This window comes from Zea mays, chromosome 1 (genome assembly GCF_902167145.1).
Source record: "Zea mays cultivar B73 chromosome 1, Zm-B73-REFERENCE-NAM-5.0, whole genome shotgun sequence".
NCBI lineage: Eukaryota > Viridiplantae > Streptophyta > Magnoliopsida > Poales > Poaceae > Zea > Zea mays.
Genome location: NC_050096.1, coordinates 43,515,042 through 43,536,903, shown reverse-complemented (window position 1 = coordinate 43,536,903; position 21,862 = coordinate 43,515,042). Strand labels below are relative to the sequence as shown.

Genomic DNA, 21,862 nt, shown 5'->3' with positions numbered 1-21,862 from the left:
CATAGAGCGTGGCGTACCATATATATCCTTGTATGTGATGGATTGATAAACAAAAAGGTAAAAAAAAAAAGATTACATGCTCAAGTTACACTGAACATCATGGCCTCTTTGTTTTTCCTTCCCTTATGGTTCTGATAAAAGATTTAGCTTAATGATCTCTACCTCACATTTATGGCTTCCCTTAGACATTGTACACCTTTAGATCATACAAGATGATTCGGAATCGAACCCCGTTTTACGTCGCTCTACTCCATTTTATAGACCAATGGATGAGATAGAGTTACAAGTCGGTAGGACTATCAATCTCGCTCTATAGCGATCCAACAATGCCAATCTTATTTTGGTTGTGGAGTCATACATAGTGTCATGTCTTTGTCAATGCCACAATGTTGATGATGTCTTGCTGCAATGGAAGTCGTACATGTCGTATAAACAAATATATCTCGTTGTTTGGACGAGTACTAGTCTATACCATCTGTTATGGTGTAGTTGATACATGGTGTAGCATTCTGTACTTTATATTACTTGTTAACCTGGCATGCTCAAACATGACTGCATGTTCAATGACGCTTATCGAACAATGACATTGAGCATGTTTGATGCTAGTGTCGTGGCTTTAGTATGCCTATAAGACTGCAACATCGGATATCACATTTAACATGGTGCATGATAGCCTTCTCCAAAGTGCCATTACTATGCTGCCATTAGGAGCCGATTCCGATCACAATGCCATACCTTTGAAGGTCATCTTGTCCTTATGATAGTGGCCAACAATATTCTTTAGTCTTGCTTGTGCTTCTTTAGGAGTTGTTTTATCCTCTCGAAAGACCATAGAGCCAGGGTGGGCTCGGGGGCCTGGCCATTGGGATTATTTGAGGCCAAGACCTTGGAGTTTTTGGGCCCATAGAGGATCCTAGACGATCGAGAGAACTAGGTTTAAAAGCACCCTGGTGTTAAGGAGGATTTGGAGCCCTAAGACGCCTAGGATTTAGGGCGTTCTTATGGATGGCAGTGGCAAGAACAAAGTTATTGCTTCAAGGGGTCGAGATCATGCTCCTTGACAAGGTGGGCCTAGGGGCTAGGATCATGGGTCTGATAGTAGTTAGACCTCTGATAATTTCTGATAGCAGCATGTAGAAGTATGGACTTCCATGGGTACTGACTGAGGTTCCTCTGGGTACGCCGGTGAACCTATATTTCGTGCAATATGCTTGATAAAATGGATTCATCCTGTGACTAGCACTTACGGCGCGTTTCGTCGATGAGGGGTGCTGACAGGTGACATGACAACCAAGTTCGTGGACTAAGCCACTAAGGTACAGCGCAAGGACATGATGAATAAGGTTAGAAAAAACAACACATCATAATAGAGCGGATTCATACCATGATTCCACTATTCTTGGGGCTCCATCTTCAGACCTCATCGGTGTGCTTAGCGCGGGGTCATGGGAACCTGATGGCTGATGGACTGCAGTCGAGCAGTCGGCGCGCAGGATTTCCTAGTCGTCATTCCATTTCCACACGTCGCCACTGAGGACGACGACGTGGGCGGTCAAAAACCACCGCGCCAGGCGCGGCCGGTCACGCACGCACGCAAATCGTATCGTCATCAGCCCTGGCCCAACGGTCACAAACGCCGCAGCAGACCGGCCACCTCTCCCCGTCCCCGTCGCCGTCCAATCCGGCGCCAGCGCCAGCGCCAGCAAAACAACGCGTCGTCGTCGTCGTCGTCGCCTACTCGCCTCGAAGGCTATCGGCCAATTGCCAACCCGCTCGCCGGTGCGCCGAGACCCTGACACGATGGCCCACTGTCGCAGCACAGCGTCCCTATCCTCCGTAGTCCGCACCCGCACCGCACCCATCACCCGAACCGCGTGCGACGCCGGTTATCCGATCGGGTGGGTGCGCGTCCTTGCTGGTCCGTTCAAACTCCCTGCCCCGCCGTTGGATCCGAGCAGGTCCTCCCATCAGCGCCGTCCGTAGCGGAGCAGTGCCAGTGGCCGTGCCGTGCGTCACGCACAAGGCACACGGCCCCCCGCCCGGTCGTGGGCAGAGCACCCGGCGGCAGCGATCGAGGCTTTGCTCCTGCTTCGGCTTCAGCCCCCCCAATTCTTTATAAAAATCCCTCGCCAGCGCTTCCCTCTTTTGACAAATCGGCCGCGGGGGAGAGAGATATATAGAGCCAATTTTTGCCCGATTTGCCTGTCTGCTCGGGACTGAGCCGGTATTCCTCTTCCTCGTCGACGAGAATAAATAAGCTAAGCCAGGGCCCCGGGGAAGAAGAAGATGAGCTCCGCCGGAGGCATGGACGGGTCTCCGCCGGTCGCCGAATTCCAGCCGACGGTGACGCACGGCGGCCGGTTCCTCCGGTACAATATCTTCGGCAACCTGTTCGAGATCACGCGCAAGTACCAGCCTCCCGTCATGCCCATCGGCCGCGGCGCCTACGGGATCGTCTGGTACGTTCTGCATGCTCAGGCTCGAGCCGTGGCTGATTCCTTGCGGACTGCAAAAGATGATTGCCAAGTGTCAGGATTAATTACTAGTTCATAGGGAATAGCAGGATGATGGTCATGGACTGATCTGTTCGGACGTCCATTTTTCCTGGACAGCGCGAATTGCAGCTGCACGCCTGCACCTAGTATTTAGCTAATGGTTCGGTTAATTTAAGCTAGTATCTAGTGCAGTGGTTGGCGAGCTCTAGAATCTCACCTTTTAGGAAAGCATTTTTAGGAAATTGTTACTGGTGGTTGATTATAATTCTGAAAATATCCATCATCATCATCTTCTGCGGGGACGCGCGCAGCTCGGTGATGAACTTCGAGACGAGGGAGATGGTGGCCATCAAGAAGATCGCCAACGCCTTCGACAACCACATGGACGCCAAGCGCACGCTCCGGGAGATCAAGCTGATGCGGCACCTCGACCACGAGAACGTAAGCACACATGGCCGGATTATATTACGCGTACGTACACATTTCCTGGCTTGAACAGTTGGATCCATCCGCTGACGCCGACCGACGAACAGATCATCGGCATCAGGGACGTGATCCCGCCGCCGATCCCGCGGGCTTTCAACGACGTGTACATCGGCATGGAGTTCATGGAGACGGACCTCCACCAGATCATCCGCTCCGGGCAGGAGCTGTCGGAGGAGCACTGCCAGTACTTCCTGTACCAGATCCTGCGCGGGCTCAAGTACATCCACTCCGCCGGCGTGATCCACCGCGACCTCAAGCCCAGCAACCTGCTGCTCAGCGCCAACTGCGACCTCAAGATCTGCGACTTCGGGCTGGCGCGCCCGTCCTCCGACAGCGACATGATGACGGAGTACGTGGTGACGCGGTGGTACCGCGCGCCCGAGCTGCTGCTCAACTCCACCGACTACTCGGCGGCCATCGACGTCTGGTCCGTCGGCTGCATCTTCATGGAGCTCATCGACCGCCGCCCGCTCTTCCCCGGCCGCGACCACATGCACCAGATGCGCCTCATAACCGAGGTACGCGGGTCCTTTCCTTCCTTCCTTCCCTAGCTAGTAGCAAAGTGCCCTGACGCCTGGTGGTTGTCGCCGGCGCTGGCAGGTGATTGGAACGCCGACGGACGACGAGCTCGGCTTCACCCGGAACGAGGACGCGCGGAAGTACATGCGCCACCTCCCGCAATTCCCGCGCCGGCCGTTCGCGAGCCTGTTCCCCCGGGTGCAGCCCCTCGCGCTGGACCTCATCGAGCGCATGCTCACCTTCAACCCGCTGCAGAGGATCACAGGTCAGTCAGTCGGCGGCTCGCAGCGAGCCTACTGCACCTAGCTTGTTTTTTTTCGCACGTGTTCTTTTCTGTTCTCGTGCCGTGTTGACAGTTGACTATTACGATTTAGTAGGAGCAATACGCAGATGCTCCCACTTCTTCGTACATTTTATTAAAAGAAAAACTACACTCTTTGTAATGCTGTCCGCACTGGCCACTCTATATGTTACGCTACATAGCAATAGGGTTCAAAAACAGCTGCAGCGGCGTACTGATGGAGTGATGGTTGAAGCGCTGCTGCTGTTTTGACCCATCCTCGGCTTCGTAGCCTCCTCTACATCGCCTTTGCCGAAGTGACGATGACGGCTATGTGCGTACAAAATAAACATGTCTCAAGATGGAAAAAAAACAGCAAAGGCTATAGATAATCTTGAAGATTAGATTCCTCTACTGGCAGGCAGGCAGCTGTCCAGACCAGCGGAGTTTACTTCAGAGAATCAACCAATCAACCCCCTATTGGTTTCAGATTAGCAGACTTTATTTTTTTTTTTTGGGTTTTTATGGTTCTAGATTACAAGGCTAGCATATATATGATGTGTAGTATGGGCTGCCTGTATAGATATACAGTGACTGTAAGAGTTCACGAATGGCACCATGGCAGGTTTTGTCCTCGCACTTCTCACAGTCACCGGGATCTGTTCTGCCATGCAGTTGCGGAGGCGCTGGCGCACCCGTATCTGGAGCGGCTACACGACGTCGACGACGAGCCCGTCTGCACGGAGCCGTTCTCGTTCGACTTCGAGCGGCAGGCTCTGACAGAAGACCAGATGAAGCAGCTGATATTCAACGAGGCCATCGAGCTGAACCCCAGTTTCCGATATTAGAGATGGATCGGATCCGTGCACGATTCCTCGTTAATGCACGGTGTTTGTAAATAGGCGTAATATAAGATTGAAGGCTGCATTTGTTTGTTTGTTTGTTTTGATGTTCGAACCAAGGCAACCATCCTGTGTCTGTGAGGCCGTGTAATCTGTCGCTGCAGGTTTCAGGCGTCCCTGTAATGACTAATGAGTTGTACCAAACATAAAAGGTTCGGATCAAAAGGCGATGAGTTGTACCAACTACCAAGATAAAAAAGGTGATGTGATGGTTAATGGTATCATTTTCAAGTTATATGAGAATTTAGTGATAATTTGTATTCGTGGGCCCTCTTTACGTATATCTTAATCCAAGCAAACATGTATTTAGTCCTTAGCATATGCTCTAAATTCTGACTACTTTTTAAATACTCCGCTGTTAGAATTTAGCGTCCATTGTAGGTGACACTTTGGTTAGAAGTTGGAACAAAATATAAATTTCATCAAACTTAATGAGTCGGCTGAATCACTAGCCACGTTCACCCCATGCGCCACTCTAGTAACCCTATCAACATAATGACTCACTAGATAAATGCCTGTACGTTGCTACGGAGCGAAAATATTTAAAAATGTTGATAGAAAAGACATATAGATAACTCTATTTCATCATACAATTGATACAAAAGTAGCAGTTAAATTGCCAATAACATGTGATGCTAAGCATCACCCCTCTAGGAGATGTCCAAATCTCATAATTGCCTCGTCTAAAATACCGGATGATGTAGACTGGATTATAGGCTTTTAGAACGTAACTGTTGTATTTGTGTATGTTCACTAACTCAACGCTCCCAATTAAAATAAACCGAAGTAGCACCAAAGGTGCAAAGAGCCATCCAATTTTGTCCTGTAGTGTTGCATCTAGAATAAGACAATTAATATGAACATTGCGACAGTTACAACCACATCTATCAGAAATGGAAGATATTACACCAATTAGTATAAGATATTACACCAATTAGTATAGGTAAAGTAAGTTATACTCCTCATCAGATCATGGAAAATAGTACACCAGATTCAACAATGAAAACAATATAACTATACAGAGAAGGGAAAAAATACATGTATCTCGTGTTCTGATTCTGAACCTTATTCCACTTGCTACAGAAGAACTGCATACAACATATAAAACTACATCTTAGATTGCAGTTACATTAGGTTTACTCATAAACTATTATTCTGAATACATCAGATTGCAGGAGTAAGGATCCTATCTCCAACGGCAGTGAGGGGGTTGGCCGCCTCAACGACCTCGATGACGATGTTGGTGGTGCCAGGCAGCTCGAGCGACCACGCGTTGAGCGTGGTCTTGACGGCGTCGAAGATGTCGAGATTGTGCAGTCGCACTGTAGAGACACTGGCGGCGCGGAGCAGCTCAGCAACCTCCACCTCGATGAGATCGTCCTACGTCCTAGTGTTTCCCTTGATGATCACGTCGTGGACGCGGATGCCCACGGGTCCGATGACAGGCGCCGTTGCACGGACTACATCCGCTCTCGCTCTGCCGCCGAGAGAAATGTTTTCGCTGCTGCTGCAATTAATCAGGTAGTTTGCACTTAATTCAATGGCAATGGTTTGAGCTCTAGTACAGGTAGGAGAAGAATGTTATATCAAAACAATAAAGAGACAAATCAACATAGGCTTTATATAACTTGAATAAAAAGGTAAAATGATCAGATATTCTTGGGGAAATGCTGATGACACATACAAATATCTAGAAACAAGTTAGATGCAAACAAATTAATAACTTTATAAGCATAGGTCCAGTGGAAATTTAGTGAATATTATAGGGCATTTGAAAAGAAATAAAGGAACAAATGTGAAAGAAAGGGACTCTGAGGCACAGAAAAAATGAATTAAGAATGAATTCGCTAGCACATTAATTATTCATGGAAAAGGTTATAACAGTAGTCCATGAACTAAAATCATGATGACACTGTGAACACTGAGGGATGAGAAAAATGTCGTCCATACAGTAAATTAAGTGAGGACAAATAAATCATGCAAGTAACAGGTTAATAGTTAATAATACTGATACCCGACAACAAATACATACCATATCATTAATAAACATAATAATAATGGCCACAGACAGACATCGCAGAAGCTTCCTTAAGAATGAAGTTAACGATCTAGAAGGCTAAAGCCTAAAAGTGAGTAAGGGACCCAAAGAGTAGCATGCTCTGCAATTCTCACAATCGCAGTAGCATAATAATCTAAAGTTAGAAGACCTACCAATGCAGCAACTTTATAATTGATCAATAACGTAGAGACATGCAAGTCATAACAATTAGAGAAAAAACAAATGATTTTGTATTGTTGAAACCTTTTAACCCAGCCATTGTGATGTTTATAAAAATATAAGTAAATTCCAGTTACGTTTATAAAACATGTAAATTCCAGTTATGTTTACTAATTTAGTTTTAGTATAGAGGCAAAATAAATATAATGTGACACATTGTAGATAGATATCAAGAAAAACACCGAAATATAGCCAAAGCTATAAAATATAAGTAGCAAATCCTTATACTCACTTCATCCTAAATGTATCCACACATAGTGTATATCTTAGTGTATAGAGAAAAAAACTTTGTATAGAAAAGCCAAAGTGTCTTCATAATTTAGAACAGAGGTAGTAAATAGGTATGAAGAAAAGCTAAAAACAATCTATAAGAATCCAACGTGAAAGAAGTAGCAGTTCTCTCAATGCACAATCAATGTGTAAAGAAACAGATTGTTCATGTGCCACACGATGTTAAATCATGATAAAAAGCTTCAAGCATATAATATTCAAGTTAGCAAAACTATTCGTCCTATGAATTCGTCAGAGAAAAGTGATGAATTCACTTGTTTTCAGTGAAGACCCAAAGTAAAAAAAAATATGGTAAGAATTGTTGGCATAGAGCGTATTACCTCTTCAAGGCTTGCATTCTTCAGCATCTGAAAAGTACGGCCAAAGATACAATCGACAGTAAGAGTTACAACTGAAAATTTATAAGTGAATCACAAGTTCCATACATATCAGAAGAGAGCTGCCACAGTCTCACCATCAGATCGTCAGACGCTGCTTTGAAGCTCCGGCTTCCTAAAAATGATACGCTAGAGTCATTTGAACCTCCGTAGCTAGGTAATGTGTAGACAACCTTGAGCTTCATTTCCTCGATTACCTTATCAGCCTTCCTTGTTGAACTGCGCACATGTAATGTAACCGTGTATAGCGTGTGGCTGTGGACATCATTTCACTATAGAGATAATGCAACGCTAATAAACCTTACAAATCTGTTCTGCACTTCTTGCTCACCGTATCAGGGGGATCTCATCCATCTCGGTACCGGTGGCCACCTTCGTGCTCTGAATCAAGAATTTATCCTTGCATTGCATGTCTGGTGGGTAATCTTTCTGTGCCTGCAGGGTAACTGCACCCCCAAATGGGAGAGAAGGTAGGGAGACACAAACACCCACACATCGAAATCCAAGCGGAGGATGCTAAACATAGCCATGGTCCATGGAGAAACAGGTGCTTACTCGTTATTGTGCAAGAATCCCATGGCTGGACGATGCTCGCGTTCGGCCGGACGAAATACTTCCTCGGCGATGTTGTTTTGACCTGAAATGCAGCGAAGATGGGGACGGGGGAGATTTGCATCATGGGGGCCTCGGAGGGCGGCGCTGCGGCCTGGAGCATGTGGGCGAAGATACGGCGCGCGGCGGGGGGGGGGGGGGGGGGCTGTGGAAGGAGGAGCGGTCGACGGCGGCGAGATGGAGTTGGTTGTACTGGTGAGCGGAGAGGCGGGGAACGGCGTCGAAAGCGGCCATGGCGGCGGTCGCGTCCCCGCGGTTGCAGTCGGTTAGGGTGCGTACGGAGGGCACGACGCGCGGGGGTATCTCCGCGGTTGTTCCGCGGGCGTTTGCGGCTGGGGTGGGGTTAGCGAGGGCACGGCGCGTGGGGGTTTCTGCGCGGTTGTTCCGCGGGCGTAGGGAGGCGGCCGTTCCGTGCCATGGCTGGCTGTGTGGGCGCGGAATCCGCGGCGGTCGTGCGGAATCCATGGCTGGCGGCGCACGCGGGAGACAATTGCTGGCGCGTGCGGGAGCGGCGAGTTGCTGGCGTTGCGGGAGCAGAGGCAGTCTACACTGCCCCCTTAATAGTTAGTAGAGATTGGTCATCAGGTCCTTCACAACGTGCGCCACTCTGTTACAAGGTGTTGTGCAGCACACGGACAAAGACGAAAAATCTAAAATAACCAAATTTTAAATCTTGTACGTAACTAAATTGTTAGGAATCATTTGCATCATTTATAAAATCCGATACACCACCTAGGTATGTTTTAGACATTGGAATATACTCCGATCATAGGATAGCAAGGCACATCAAGTGTGTTAGCCGCCAAGAGAAAATTGGAACTATGGAAGACTCGGACTCAAGTTGCACGACCAGTCACGCAGCACAAGCACAACCTATTAAACCACACAAGCTGTGAACCGAACCAACGGAAACTAGATAAACGCACAGTAACACAAGAACATACTGCAGCCTTAAGATCATAGATTTACTCGTTTCAGTTGCATACAGCATCAGAGTCTAGGAAAACGAACAAAGGGTCCCACAATTCAAGCCTAAGGGCTCAACATTGACAAATTTATTACGAGAAAGACAATACGACAATCTGCTTGTTCACATTGACTCCAGATGCAAAAGACCACATGCAGCAGAATGTATCACTCCAGGATAGGGTCTATTTAAGCATCAGCAAACCTGCATTCCACAAGAGTAAACGATCAAATTTGTTAAAATTGACCAAGCACAATTTGTGCAATCAATGGTTACCCCAGTTCGGAGAGCTTGAGGTGGGCCTCTTTGTAGTCATCAAAGAAAGCCTTCTCATCCTACAAGGCACACCAAATAATCAGTGGGTTACAGATCTCCATAATAACCTATAACAATACCGAAAGACATACCGCAGCATATTTCTCGACAAGAGGGCGGAAGACAGGGTCACTCAGCAGGGCTTTGTCACTTGGGAGCTGAAGAAGGCCCTCCTTATCACCACTCAGAAGTTCCCTACGAAAATAGTTTGGGAGAAATGGAATAGATTGATTTCTAGTGTAGCAGTCAGCTGGCCAGGAATGACATAACAAGGTAAACAAATTTTAAGTATTTCCTAACTAAATGCAGTTGCTTTTCAATAGTAAACGAGACTAAGACTCACTTGAAGTAAGAGTTGTCAAAGACCAAAGGGTTTGTAGTCCAGGCCCCCTCGAAACCAGACCGCTCTTTGTGGCACCTTCCCTAAATAAACCTCAAGAAAATTAAATAAGTGCAAGCATACATATTACATACCTGAAACAAACATGAGTGACAGTAACAAACCAAGGTGTGGCCACCAGAGAGGGCAACAATGTCCTGATCGCTCAAGCCCATCTGCTTGCCAAAAACTTGCCTCAGGTGGTCAGAACCTGGTTAAAAAAGGGGCAGCAAGAAATCAATGACAGTATAGTATATCCTAGCCAAGAAAATTGGCAAATGAAGAACATGTGGTAAATATAACCAATCAATTCATCATTCAAGACAATCATAGTGAAGACGAGAGATCTACCCTTAGTGGCATCAGGAAGGCGGCCCTCAGGTGGGGGCTGAGGCTTGTCCTGAAAGAGACAATAAAAGATGTAAATACTTAGGTGTTTACATTGACAAACATTGGTGACAAAAAAGGGGTGGAACAAAAAATACTATCAGTCAGTCATGCCAATCTCTATACTTGTAAGAATTTCAAGAGCAATCTCTATACTTATAAGAATTTCAAGAGAAAAAGGGGGGTATAAGCAAACAACTTTATCACCAAATGTTAACTAATTGTCACCCAACATCATAATGACAAATCACGGGAAAATAGATAGCTTTAGACAACATGCAGAAAATTTATGGTCTATGTGTATAATATGACAACGTATCAACTGGGATCATACGTGTGCGTGGTCTGCATAATGCACAACATCATCTGGGTAAGGCAACCAGAACTATCTAGACGGCACAAAACAGGTACTGTGAATAAGTATATATAATCATTCAAAGCACTAAAAAGTTGGATGGAGAACACCAATATGAAATGACAAAACGGCTGATTATTTGTCCATGAGAAATCAAGCATTTCAACAGTACTTCACAAAACGAAGGCTATATGAACATTTTCTAATTGCCAAGGAACCATTGATGTTAGAAACAGCTTCTAAAAGCAACAAATTTTTTGATGTTTTTCCTCAAACACCCTGGAGAGCTGTAAGTATGAAAAAAAAATCATTAGAGTTAGTAATAGGACTACCCTACCACATCTACAAGAGACAAGGAATGCAAACAAACAATGAAATACGGAGTACTAACTATACACATACTGACAGCTGTATCTCATATATTGAGGAAGATTACACTAAATGGGTAAATTAACTTTCACAGCACAATGTTCAATATGATATCTATAAAATAATCGAAACCTGAACTAGTGGACACAAACATCAGAGACAAAGCTTACAGGAAAACAAAGGTTACCTGCAGCGATAAAATCACGTGTCATGAAGAAATGGTTATCGCTAACTGTAAGAGGTATCTACCAAGCAAATGGTAAAAGGCAAATAGATAGGTCGTACTAAGCAACCACGATCTAACCAAACGATCTTCACACCAACCTCTTCGGAGATTTCGAAACAAAAGGTTAAGCCCTGGCTAAACCCAAAGGCAGATAAAGATGGACGACAAAAAAAAGGACGAAAATCTCACCTCCCTACCGGGGTGGAAGGGAATCTCAGGCCCACCGGTGACCTCCACGGCCACAACTCCCGCGAGCTGCAACAGGAGCAGAGACAGAAAGGTACGTGGTCAAAACGCACATCCGTTCAGGCAGATCGAATCATTCAACCAGATCGATGCGGGGTCAGGGACAGACCTGGTAGAAATCGGCGTAAGAGAGGATTGGGAACTCCTCCTTGATGGGCTCGAGCAGCCGCACCGCGATGTCCAGCCCCGCGTTAGCGCCGTGAGCCAATTCCGACTGATGCTTCATCGTGCCGAATGGACCGCCGGTCCTCGACGACACGTCGAACGTCCCCGCGGAGTGCCACCTGCGCGACCAAACGGAAACCCAAATCATGCAACCGAAAAAACTCGCCCACGAAGATCTGGAAATCCGCGCGCAGCGCAGGGGAGGTAGGTGGGGGAGAAGAGGCTTACGCGAGGCGGAGCATGAGCGGGGCGCAGCTCTTCTCGGCGATGAGGGCTCGGAGCTTGCGCCTGGCCTTGTCCACAGCCTCGCTGTACTCGGCGCTCACGGTCGGGTAGTTCTTCGCCATGGCTGCGACCTGCGACCAGAGAGAGCTTTGGATCGTAGGATGCGACGCGACGCGGCTGAGGGAGGGTCACAAGATCTGCTGGGGGCAAATGGTCGCCACGCTCCCCGGCAAGTTTATATTGCGACAACCGAAAGGGCGGAGGGTTGCAAGGACAAGGAGAAAGGGAAGCTTCTCGTAGGGTGCATCATGGCCGTCAATCTGAACGATCGTACGGGGAGAAAGGATATAAATTTGGACGGGCATGATTGGGCCGTGTGGCATGTCAACGCTATCGTCTGCGCTCAGGTGGGCACTCAGAATTAGAGATGGTAATACTTACCCGAAACCTAAATCTCAATGACCAGTAGTTTTAACCGATATAAAAATGATATAGAAATGCAACAGATTTTACTCGATATAATCATATAAGGACGGTATAGAATAATCTCTATAAAATTGAATATGTCAATGGACAATAATCGGACAATAATCTCTATTCGTTGATAATGCATACGGATATGGGTAGATACTACCTATAGCTGCATGTTTATGGATAAAATGTACTTGTAGTATATCGTTATTATTGTCTAATAAAGTCTATCTTAGTTAAACAAATCATTCTTGGTATATTGTTTGTTTAACTATGAAATTATGTAATCATCTAGTTCGTAATATTTGAAGTTAAGCTTATTTTTGTGTGATTATTTGATATTTGAATGATTGAAATGTTAGAATTTGAAACTTTCTTAGGTGTATGGGTTTTGGAAGGCCACCGGAGCAGCGACGGGTTCACGGACGCGCGGACCACGTGAGGCGAGCGGTGGGTGGCCCACTGGCCCTGGCCTGCTGAAATAGTAACGCCGGCCACTATTCTCGAGCAGGGTGCCACCGGCATGATCCGTCCTCTATCTCACGCACTGTTCAATTCAATGGCCACCGCGCGCAAGCAGCAACGGCAAGCCAGCCATGAATCCCGGCTTTGAGAAGCATGGCAGCCTGATGCCTTCCTGTTCTGAACGCGAGCTGCAGAGACATTTTTGTGACCCGGTGCCGGTGGCAGACCACGGCAACCCAAAGTCCAAAGGTGGGTGAGACGGGCAGATCAGCTATCGCCTCGAATCGATTCGTCCAGATTACGTACTGTCGTCTGTATACTGACATTTTCTTTTATAAAAAAGAACTCGCGAACAACATCATTTGAGGAACGGATCCGTCGTGCTCGTGCTCCAATCGTCTACTGTCTCCAAGCGCTAAATTATCTGGATCGAGTGTGGAAGGCGTTCCTCGCTGCTCTGTCCCAGGCAACACAGCACGCCGTCACCGCTCCTCTCGACGCTACGCCGCAGTGGCCGCAGCAGATCGTCACGCAGAGTCGCAGAGGCAGCACAGCACAGTACGCCGTCACAGCTCGCTACGTCCGGCGTAGCCGCGTAGAGAAGGACGATAAAAAGCTCGGAATCAGACCAGATCGTGCGAGCAACGGAAGCATATTCCGGCTTAAAAAAATAGCGCACCCAGTACAGCCATGTCCCACCCCACCCGGCCACGGGCCAGCAACGGCCCCCATTTGCTGCTGCGAGGAATCCGCACCAACCCCGCATCAAATGCGCACGCGCACCGCGACAACGGGTAATGGCACCCGCGCGGCGGTGATTCGTGTTAAGAACCTTTTGCTACTGAATGTAGTACAAAGGTTTCTTAACTTATAAAAAACTGAAGATACAAAGATATAGGAGGAACTGATATTCTCATTCATGTATTCTGTTCACTGGTTACAACAAATGGTGATGTCCTCCTCTATATATAGTGCATAGTTAGGGTTTTGGCTAGATGAGTCACATGGGCCTTCGGGGCCTAAACTGGTTTCTTAACATTCCCCCTTGGCCCTCTTGCCGTGAGATACACATGTCCCAAAACTCCACAAAACCCAGTGGGAAAATTTGGAGAAAGAGTACATGGCTCACGCTTGCTGTGTTGCATGATTTGTCTCATTAAAAACCATACGTGAGAAACTTCTATTGAAAACTCACATAAGGGGAAAAGAGTACAAATCACATTTTTCTTCATTTAATCTTAAGGCTATAATTAGGTATTTGAACTTCCTGTTCAAGATTCAATTTAGGAGTATGCAAATTTCTCCCCCTGAGAACCACACTTTTAAGTCTTTTATAATTGCTTCAAGTCCATCCTTTCAATGATGGATGCAATGCTTAAATGGAGATCTACTAGATCCTCTTGTGCCTTATTATGCAAGACTCTAACGTGGTTCAACATATGCCTTCTTGATCATATATTAATGGGATTTTCATACATAGCACATATCCCATCATTACCTATGCAACACAAGCTTCTTTATTTCATAAGTTGATAGTGGGATTCCTTAATCCACGTTACTTATATCGTGGAGTGTTTCTTATTCAAAGTATACATCTTCACAGAATCTTTATGCTAGACCTTGGTTCCCATATGAGTTTGTCATTGTTGACACAAAGGTCCACTTTCTGACTTCAATATGACTTTAATTTATAACAAAGGGATTCATATTCATATTTAGGTACATGTCTTGATCTTTGATGCAAAATTTCTTAGCCCTTTGGATATATTGGAGTATATTCATGATTCATATGCATGATATTTATTTATACTTAATGCCATTACCGATCAAGCACAATGACACATAGAGTGTCTACCTTTGGTGTATCGACATGGTATTTCCTCCCCCTCATCCTTAGGTTCTTATAGGTCTGGGTTCACAAATGACCGACCAATTAATAGTATTTTCATAATGCGCTTTTCTATATTGAGAACCTATTCAGTATGATAAGGTATATGTTTCAATATTCATTCAAGCATACCTCAAGCTATATGCTTAAGCTGTGGCATGCTCATACTTCGAGTATGTTTGCATTCTTGCATGATTCTTTCAATACTTGTGGTAACTTTTCGAAGTTACACTATGCTTAATTTTATTTGCCTTTCTTAGGTTATGGTCAATGACACTTTCATGTGCCTATAAATATATAAAGTCCAAATCAAGATCTTTCCTTTATTTAATCATCCTCTTATTCAACTTCAAGTTGATTTCTGCCAATGAGATAAACATACTTACAAAGGAGATAATGCCCATGATTAGGAAAACAGATCTTCAAGACCTTGAGCTTCTAGTAGTCATTGTATCTTTGCTACAGTGATTGCCATCTTTTCAAGGTGGTCTGCATTATATGATAGATACATAATGACTATTGCTCTTGTTCAAGTATTACCATTCCTTTTCAGAATTCACAGGAGTGCTTTATGCACTTTATCTTGCTTTACTCTAATATTTCTTAATACGGTAGCAAGCTCCTTTATTAATAGCTGATGAGCTCAAATTTGTTTCAGCTTTCTCTTCTTTTTCATTTACTGGTATATTCATATCCTGAAGGCACCTCGCTAGCAGGCTGTTCTCCAGTTACCAGCTCTCAACTGGTTCCCCATTATTTCGTTGGGGTGTTTCGTGACTAGGCTATGATAAGCTCTCTTATCCATTTTTCTCCAGGCGTCCCCGGGTACTTGAAATTAGAGTAACTAGATTTCCTATCCTTTTCTTTGAGGCCTCGGAATAGGATGAGGAATACCATTCATGGTACTTAAGTCCTCTCTAGTGCACTAAACAATAGTGCGACTTGATCACGCTCTACAAATCACAAAACAAAATGGCAGTTCAATACTTTATTTCAATGTCTTCTTGACATTCCAATTTACTTATTTGTATTGCACGGGAATATTCTATGTGAATTCCTGGCTTCTTGATTTTCTAGTTTTCTTATTAGTGCGGGTCTTGCACGTGGATCTTTTTGGCTTTTCGAGCGATTTCCCGGCATTCTTATTTCAAGTATTCTTTTCCTCCCCCTAATGCCGTGGAATAGATACTTGAGCATTATTGTGATAAGTACATATACCATAGATTTGAAGTTGGGGAGTTGTTCTTATGATCATTTGCATTAATCATATGCAATAGGACTATATGCCCCTTTTCTTTCTTTTGAAATTATGGACTTCATGTCCTTTTCTTGAAAAAGGGTAATTCTTCTAGTACGACCATATTTTCTAAGTGTATCCTTATTTCTTTTGGCATCTTTATTCACATTGCTAGACTTCATAGTGATGATTATCCAATATATCCATAATTTTTATGAGCAATGCTATCAACTTCATTGGTATGTGGTTTTTTAAGGAGCGCACTCACTTTTGACCATTTTGATGAAGCATATTTTGACACGTATAAATTCTTAAAATCCCTAATAAGGATTTTATATGACCATGGATATCTCCTAGATGCATTCTAGGCAAGGGTTATTCTTTAAATTACACTTTTCATAAGAGAGTATTGCACTTTTAGTTCCCCCAGTGGCTCAAAAGTGCTCACAAGGATCTTCTTAATTCAGGGGATACTAATGTGATGGTCTTGCAAATTGATAGCTTCTCATTATTTGCGAATATAAATGAAATTTCTTATGATGCAAAAAAGGGAGAGGATATCTAAGATTCTAAACTATTTATCCAAATAATAAATTGACAATTCAAGTGTGCATTGAGATTCAAAAAGGGGTAAATTTTCATAAATGATTTTCGCATTCAATCTTTCTTAATAATTCATATGGAAAATCATCCATATTTCCTAACAATTCATAGTGAAAGTACGATGTTCATTGTTTCTTCCTTAAACGAATTCTTATGGATCTCTTTTAAACTTGAGAGGGTACTACATGTATGATGCTTCATATGATCATGCTTCTTCAAGTGCTGATGTAATGTCACATTTTCATTCTATGCATATAATGTAAAATAAATACTTCGAGGAATGACATTATAGAGGGCAACCTTCGTGGCCTGCTTGGATGCACTCTTCTTAAAAATTCTTTTTTTTGTGTCGATTTCTCTCTCGACATTTTATATCAGTCGGATACTTTCATAGTATTTAAGAGATGATTCATATGCTTCTATGTTACTTTCATGCTTCATAATAATCGAGTAAATGCAAGATTCCATACAAAGTGGAAACAAACATCGAATGTATTTCAAATAAATACTAAGTAAAGATTCATATATAATGATGAGAAAAATGTGACCTTCTCTTCAAGAATTTGGAAATTATTTGCCAAAACGGGTCTACTCTTCGTGGCTTTCTAATTCATACAATATTTACAATCACAATTCCAAAATGATGTAAGAGATGTTGATCATTTATAAAAGATCATTCAAAATAAATATTGACTTTAATTTCAATACTATTGTTTGGGGTATTTTCTTTTTCAATCCACTTCATGTGGTTTTTATACGATTAGGGGCAAGGGGGGATTTCTTCAGGACCGAGCATTCACAGTGTCAATGACTTACTACTTGCATGTTCGACCATAAACTTACTTTGGTATAAACCAAGTTAGTGTGCTTTCATTTGACGATTCATAAGACTGAATTTGGATATGCATAAGGTAAGTGGTTGTGCATATTAGAAACAACAAGATGACCTTCTATGGTTCATATGGATGATTACGGTTGTTTATATGCTAGTATTAGACTTCTTGTAAAATATTTTCAACTAGATCAAGAGAATTATTGACCATACATCCACGCATGTGACTTGTGCATATTAAGGTTCTTAACACGTTATCAGCACGAATGCTCTCTACATAAGTTCGCAAAGCGTGAGCCATGGGCGCATGTGAGTTTTCAATAAGTTCAACGCTACAAATATACATGGGCGCATGTGACTTGTGCATATTAAGGTTCTTAACACGTTATCAGCACGAATGCTCTCTACATAAGTTCGCAAAGCGCGACCGTGTGGCGACGGCGGCGCCCTGCGCCCGCGCTCCAACGACGGCGAGGCAGCGCGCTTTGCTGTGGACCATGGAGCGGCAGCGACTGAGCTTGCGCACTCGCGTGACCACGAGTATGCACTGCCTTGGAGTGGGTTGGGCTCACGCGTTGGCATTTTGGCGGTGGTGCCAGCGCCCGCACCCGTGCTGCGGCGGCAGCGAGGTGGCAGGTGTGCTTCTCGCTCCTGCACTACGAGTTAAGGTCGTAGTTTGCTTGCTAGTGCGGCAACGACGTCAACCTTAGCACTGTGTTGCCATTCTTTTTTTCTTTCTTTCGATGATGCAGTAAAATCAATGAGCGTATTCCAAGTTCCAACAGCTTCGTGCCGGTGAAAAAAAAATCTGCTTGGAATGCTACTTTTCTCTTTTCTTGTGTGCTGTGTTTTTCTAGAGGGAATAAAAAGGGATTCAAGAGATACAGAACCTTCCTACTTACTTTGCGAACTTATGTAGAGAGTATTGGTGCTGATAACGTGTTAAGAACCTTTTGCTACTGAATGTAGTCCAAAGGCTTCTTAACTTATAAAGACTGAAGATACAAAGATATAAGAGGAACTGATATTCTCATTCATGTATTCTGTTCACTGGTTACAACAAATGGTGATGTCCTCCTTTATATATAGTGCATAGCTAGGATTTCGGCTAGATGGGTCACATGGGCCTTCGGGGCCTAAACTGGTTTCTTAACATTCCCCCTTGGCCCTCTTGCCGCGAGATACACATGTCCCAAAACTCCACAAAATATTGTCATAGCGGCGGTGGTCCTTGCCCGCGCGCTCGTGCCTGCTCGCGGTGGCATCGGCGGTCCTGCCGGCATGTGACTTGTGCATATTAATTCATCGCGGTGGCATCGTGCTGATAACGTGTTAAGAACCTTCCTACTTACTTTGCGAACTTATGTAGAGAGCATTCGTGCTGATAACGTGTTAAGAACCTTTTGCTACTGAATGTAGTCCAAAGGCTTCTTAACTTATAAAGACTGAAGATACAAAGATATAGGAGGAACTGATATTCTCATTCATGTATTCTGTTCACTGGTTACAACAAATGGTGATGTCCTCCTCTATATATAGTGCATAGTTAGGGTTTCGGCTAGATTGGTCACATGGGCCTTCGAAGCCTAAACTGGTTTCTTAACAATTCGCGAGAAACTGATGGTGATGGCGACTTCCACGCCAGATGCCCCTGCGGCCCGCAGCAGCACGGCGCGACGGCACCGGCGGACATTGTTTTATTTTTTTTCTTTTCCTTTTTCCCGGCAGCTCCACTTGGGCAGAGGGTGGATGGAATGGAATGGAACCATGCTTTGCGGGATTCGCGACGACGGCTCTCGCGCGCGCTAGCGCTTCCCGGCGCCCGCTCGATGCCGACCGCCGCCGATCGGCGAAAAGCTCCAACCGCCCCACGAGCCACGAGCGCGAGTGATAAAACCTGTACAGTGTACTATGGATATGCATCGGACCGGTTCCATTTCCACCTTGCCAGCGTAGGTGGGCAGGCATGACGAGCAGGGCCCAAGTGCGTGCTGAGCTTGGCATCGAAACACGACCCGCTGACTTTGGGCCTTTTCCAGTATTCGTTGCAGGCTAGTAAAGAAACAGGACATCCGCTGGAGGCCCATCTAGAGCCTCCCAGACAGCGGTGGGAACATATTTGGGCCTGTATTGCATGCAATCTACCTGAACAGCGAACGCGCCAGACGGGAGATGGACAAGGGACGATCTGACGCAAGCAATGACGAAAGCTAGTGATGATTGGTGAGTGACGTCAAGCAAGAGCAGACCGGTGGATAGTGGTTGGCTGCCTGTTAGTCAAGCCAAAGTCCACGGAAAGTGAAGTGGGCGTTCCGGTTACCCGAAATTTTCGGGTCGGGTAATTCGGGTTTTTAAAATTTCGGGTTTTGAGAATCGATACCCGAAATTATAATGGGTTTTTCACTACCCGAAAATTTGGGTACCCGGAATTTCGGGTTCGGGTTCGGGTATTCCCGAACTACCCGAACTATTGTGTTGGCTTCATAAAAACACATGCACCTTATTAAATTAGTATAAAAATATAGTTTGAATAATGATATACATGGACATATAAAACACAAGCAATCTACAATCACAAGTTATACACACTTACACATAATTATAGATGTACAAATTAATAATTAAGCATGACATTAGTACATGACACATGAAAGTTCGGGTAATTCGGGTATTTCGGGTACCCGATTGTGATACCCGAATTACCCGAAATAATTTCGGGTTTTGCAAGTTGCTACCCGAAATTCCCGAACAAAATTCGGGTTTCGGGTATTTCGGGTTCGGGTATTCCGGATTCGGGTTTCGGGTTACGGGTTTTTTGCCCAGCCCTGTCCGGAAGGCAGGAACGAGCAGGCGTGCCGCTGTGTGCGTGTGAGAGTGTATGTATCTAGAAGATTGCCTTGACGCCCAATCCAGGACCAGGAGCGCGCGTACTCATCTAGAAGTACAGTGCCTGCTAGGAGCCGATGGACCGAGCCGCGGCGCCATCTCGAACAAACGGCCAAGAATGATGCACACCGGAAGATTGTTTGTTATCTTCTCCTAAATAGATACTGCACGATTCGGTTCTTGGCTCAATGTGAAGACCGAAGAATTTCCCGCAACGAGCCAGGACAGGTGTAGGCCCTTTCGTGCGTACGTAATTCGTCTGTTTAAGAGTTGTTTGAATATACTATAGTTAATAGTTAGCTGATTAAAAATTACTGATTAAATTAGCTAGCTAACTAGTAGTTAATTTACTAAAAAGTAGCTAATAGTTGAATCATTATCTAGACTGTTTGAATGTCTAGGTTAATTTTAGCGGTTAACTATATTAGTTCTTATACATCCAAACACCCACTAAACATGACTATTTCCGGAATAGGTTTCGCAATAACAACAAAAAGAGGTATATATATTCCCGGAACGAATTACGGATGCATGCAATCACGATCCGAGGTGGTGAAAGTCTCAAGGATACAATTAACACGCACGAATTAATCCGTTCGTGGGGAGACAAAAAAAAAATATAATAATTACCACGTGAATAGTAACGACAACGAGGAGAGATTCAGCAAAGAGGAGAGAGACGCAAATAGGTGCGGGCGTGCGGCCCCATCGATTTGATCATCCACAATTATTGAGCACAAGTGTTACACAGCACAGTCTTAAATTGCACACCACCCATCCCGCCATCCGAACGCTGACCGCCCCCTACACTAACGTACGATACGCAGCCGGCAGCTAGCCTTGCCAGATAACCAGATTCGAGAAAGCAACAACTACACAAACCATCACGGATTCACGGGGGCTCACCGCTCGCCCCTGCCGTCGTAACTGGGTACGCACGCGCCATGTGCGTCAGTCGGCGCCAGCGGGGGTGGAGCCGGAGCCGCTGTTACCACCACCGTCACTGGCACCGCCGCCGCCGTCGTTGCCGCCGCCGGTGAGGTCCTTTATGATCCGCTTCATGATGTCGCCCCTCTTGGGGTCTGTTTTCCCGTGGGGCTTCTTCCTCTCATCCTGCTTGTCCATGCCGACGACCCACGCAAGCGCAGGAGCGGCGTTGCGCGCGCCTTGAGGCTGGCTGAGAGTGGTCTTTGCGTCGGGTGATGGCGCGAGTGGGATGCCTGCGTAGGTCGGGCGGGGGGCTTCTTTATACTAGTGCTACTACTACTAGTGCCAAATCACAGACGCGCTCAACACAGCCTACTGGTACTGACATTAGTTTTGTGCCTATTGGCAGTAGTAGTAGAAATATTTGGAGAGCCTGGGCACGCACGACTAGTCGTCACACAACAGGGTTAGGGGACAATTAGGGCATGTACAGTGGAGAGACACCAAAACAGTTCTCCAAGCACAGGAGACAACTAAGAGACTCTATTGTACAATGGTGTGTCTATAAACGTAGTCTATTAATAAATACAGAATTAAATGTATTTGTATAGCATCAGATCGATAGAACAGACGACAAATTCGTACAATGGGAAATGAAGCGTCTGTTGCTACTTGGTTT

The 21,862-nt window shown here is 45.1% G+C and overlaps 4 protein-coding genes across 5 annotated transcripts; 1 reads left to right on the top strand and 3 right to left on the bottom strand.

The window, feature by feature from the left end:
• Positions 1-2,022: 2,022 nt before the first annotated feature.
• LOC100272353 (uncharacterized) lies at positions 2,023-4,846 on the top strand. The gene is made up of 5 exons (NM_001146836.2): positions 2,023-2,459; positions 2,807-2,936; positions 3,029-3,499; positions 3,582-3,765; positions 4,456-4,846. The coding sequence occupies exons 1-5, from the start codon at positions 2,287-2,289 to the stop codon at positions 4,626-4,628; spliced, it is 1,131 nt and encodes a 376-aa protein (NP_001140308.2). The 5' UTR covers positions 2,023-2,286; the 3' UTR covers positions 4,629-4,846.
• An 863-nt stretch (positions 4,847-5,709) lies between these two features.
• Positions 5,710-8,305, bottom strand: LOC103634485 (vesicle-associated protein 2-1). Of its 2 annotated transcripts, none has more exons than XM_008656213.2 (5): positions 8,184-8,305; positions 7,960-8,074; positions 7,706-7,847; positions 7,572-7,598; positions 5,710-6,189 (listed from the first exon to the last, which is right to left on the bottom strand). In XM_008656213.2, the coding sequence occupies exons 1-5, from the start codon at positions 8,302-8,304 to the stop codon at positions 6,070-6,072; spliced, it is 525 nt and encodes a 174-aa protein (XP_008654435.2). In that variant the 5' UTR covers position 8,305; the 3' UTR covers positions 5,710-6,069. The 2 variants fall into 2 exon arrangements, with proteins under 2 accessions (XP_008654435.2, XP_008654440.2); XM_008656218.2 differs by having other exon boundaries at positions 5,710-6,186.
• Positions 8,306-9,184: 879 nt separating this feature from the next.
• Positions 9,185-12,149, bottom strand: LOC100285887 (APx1 - Cytosolic Ascorbate Peroxidase). Its single transcript, NM_001159274.2, has 9 exons — positions 11,878-12,149; positions 11,594-11,768; positions 11,428-11,493; positions 10,253-10,301; positions 10,027-10,112; positions 9,866-9,945; positions 9,615-9,717; positions 9,484-9,542; positions 9,185-9,411 (listed from the first exon to the last, which is right to left on the bottom strand). The coding sequence occupies exons 1-9, from the start codon at positions 11,994-11,996 to the stop codon at positions 9,396-9,398; spliced, it is 753 nt and encodes a 250-aa protein (NP_001152746.1). The 5' UTR covers positions 11,997-12,149; the 3' UTR covers positions 9,185-9,395.
• Positions 12,150-20,934: 8,785 nt separating this feature from the next.
• Positions 20,935-21,473, bottom strand: LOC100277770 (uncharacterized). Its single transcript, NM_001364102.1, has one exon. It carries the CDS (start codon positions 21,379-21,381, stop codon positions 21,208-21,210), a length of 174 nt encoding a protein of 57 aa, NP_001351031.1. The 5' UTR covers positions 21,382-21,473; the 3' UTR covers positions 20,935-21,207.
• Positions 21,474-21,862: the final 389 nt, after the last annotated feature.

Excerpts from the sequence above, each read along its gene's own strand:
- LOC103634485 (XM_008656213.2), bottom strand. The coding sequence starts at position 8,304 with ATGCAAATCTCCCCCGTCCCCATCTTCGCTGCATTTCAGGTCAAAACA. Across the intron at positions 8,075-8,183 it reads GGATTCTTGCACAATAACGA|TTACCCTGCAGGCACAGAAA; the intron begins GTAAGCACCTGT and ends TTGGGGGTGCAG. Across the intron at positions 7,599-7,705 it reads CAGCGTCTGACGATCTGATG|ATGCTGAAGAATGCAAGCCT; the intron begins GTGAGACTGTGG and ends CGTACTTTTCAG.
- LOC100272353 (NM_001146836.2), top strand. The coding sequence starts at position 2,287 with ATGAGCTCCGCCGGAGGCATGGACGGGTCTCCGCCGGTCGCCGAATTC. Across the intron at positions 2,460-2,806 it reads GGCGCCTACGGGATCGTCTG|CTCGGTGATGAACTTCGAGA; the intron begins GTACGTTCTGCA and ends GGACGCGCGCAG. Across the intron at positions 3,500-3,581 it reads AGATGCGCCTCATAACCGAG|GTGATTGGAACGCCGACGGA; the intron begins GTACGCGGGTCC and ends CGGCGCTGGCAG.
- LOC100277770 (NM_001364102.1), bottom strand. The coding sequence starts at position 21,381 with ATGGACAAGCAGGATGAGAGGAAGAAGCCCCACGGGAAAACAGACCCC.
- LOC100285887 (NM_001159274.2), bottom strand. The coding sequence starts at position 11,996 with ATGGCGAAGAACTACCCGACCGTGAGCGCCGAGTACAGCGAGGCTGTG. Across the intron at positions 11,494-11,593 it reads CTTACGCCGATTTCTACCAG|CTCGCGGGAGTTGTGGCCGT; the intron begins GTCTGTCCCTGA and ends CTCCTGTTGCAG. Across the intron at positions 9,543-9,614 it reads TTGTCGAGAAATATGCTGCG|GATGAGAAGGCTTTCTTTGA; the intron begins GTATGTCTTTCG and ends TGTGCCTTGTAG.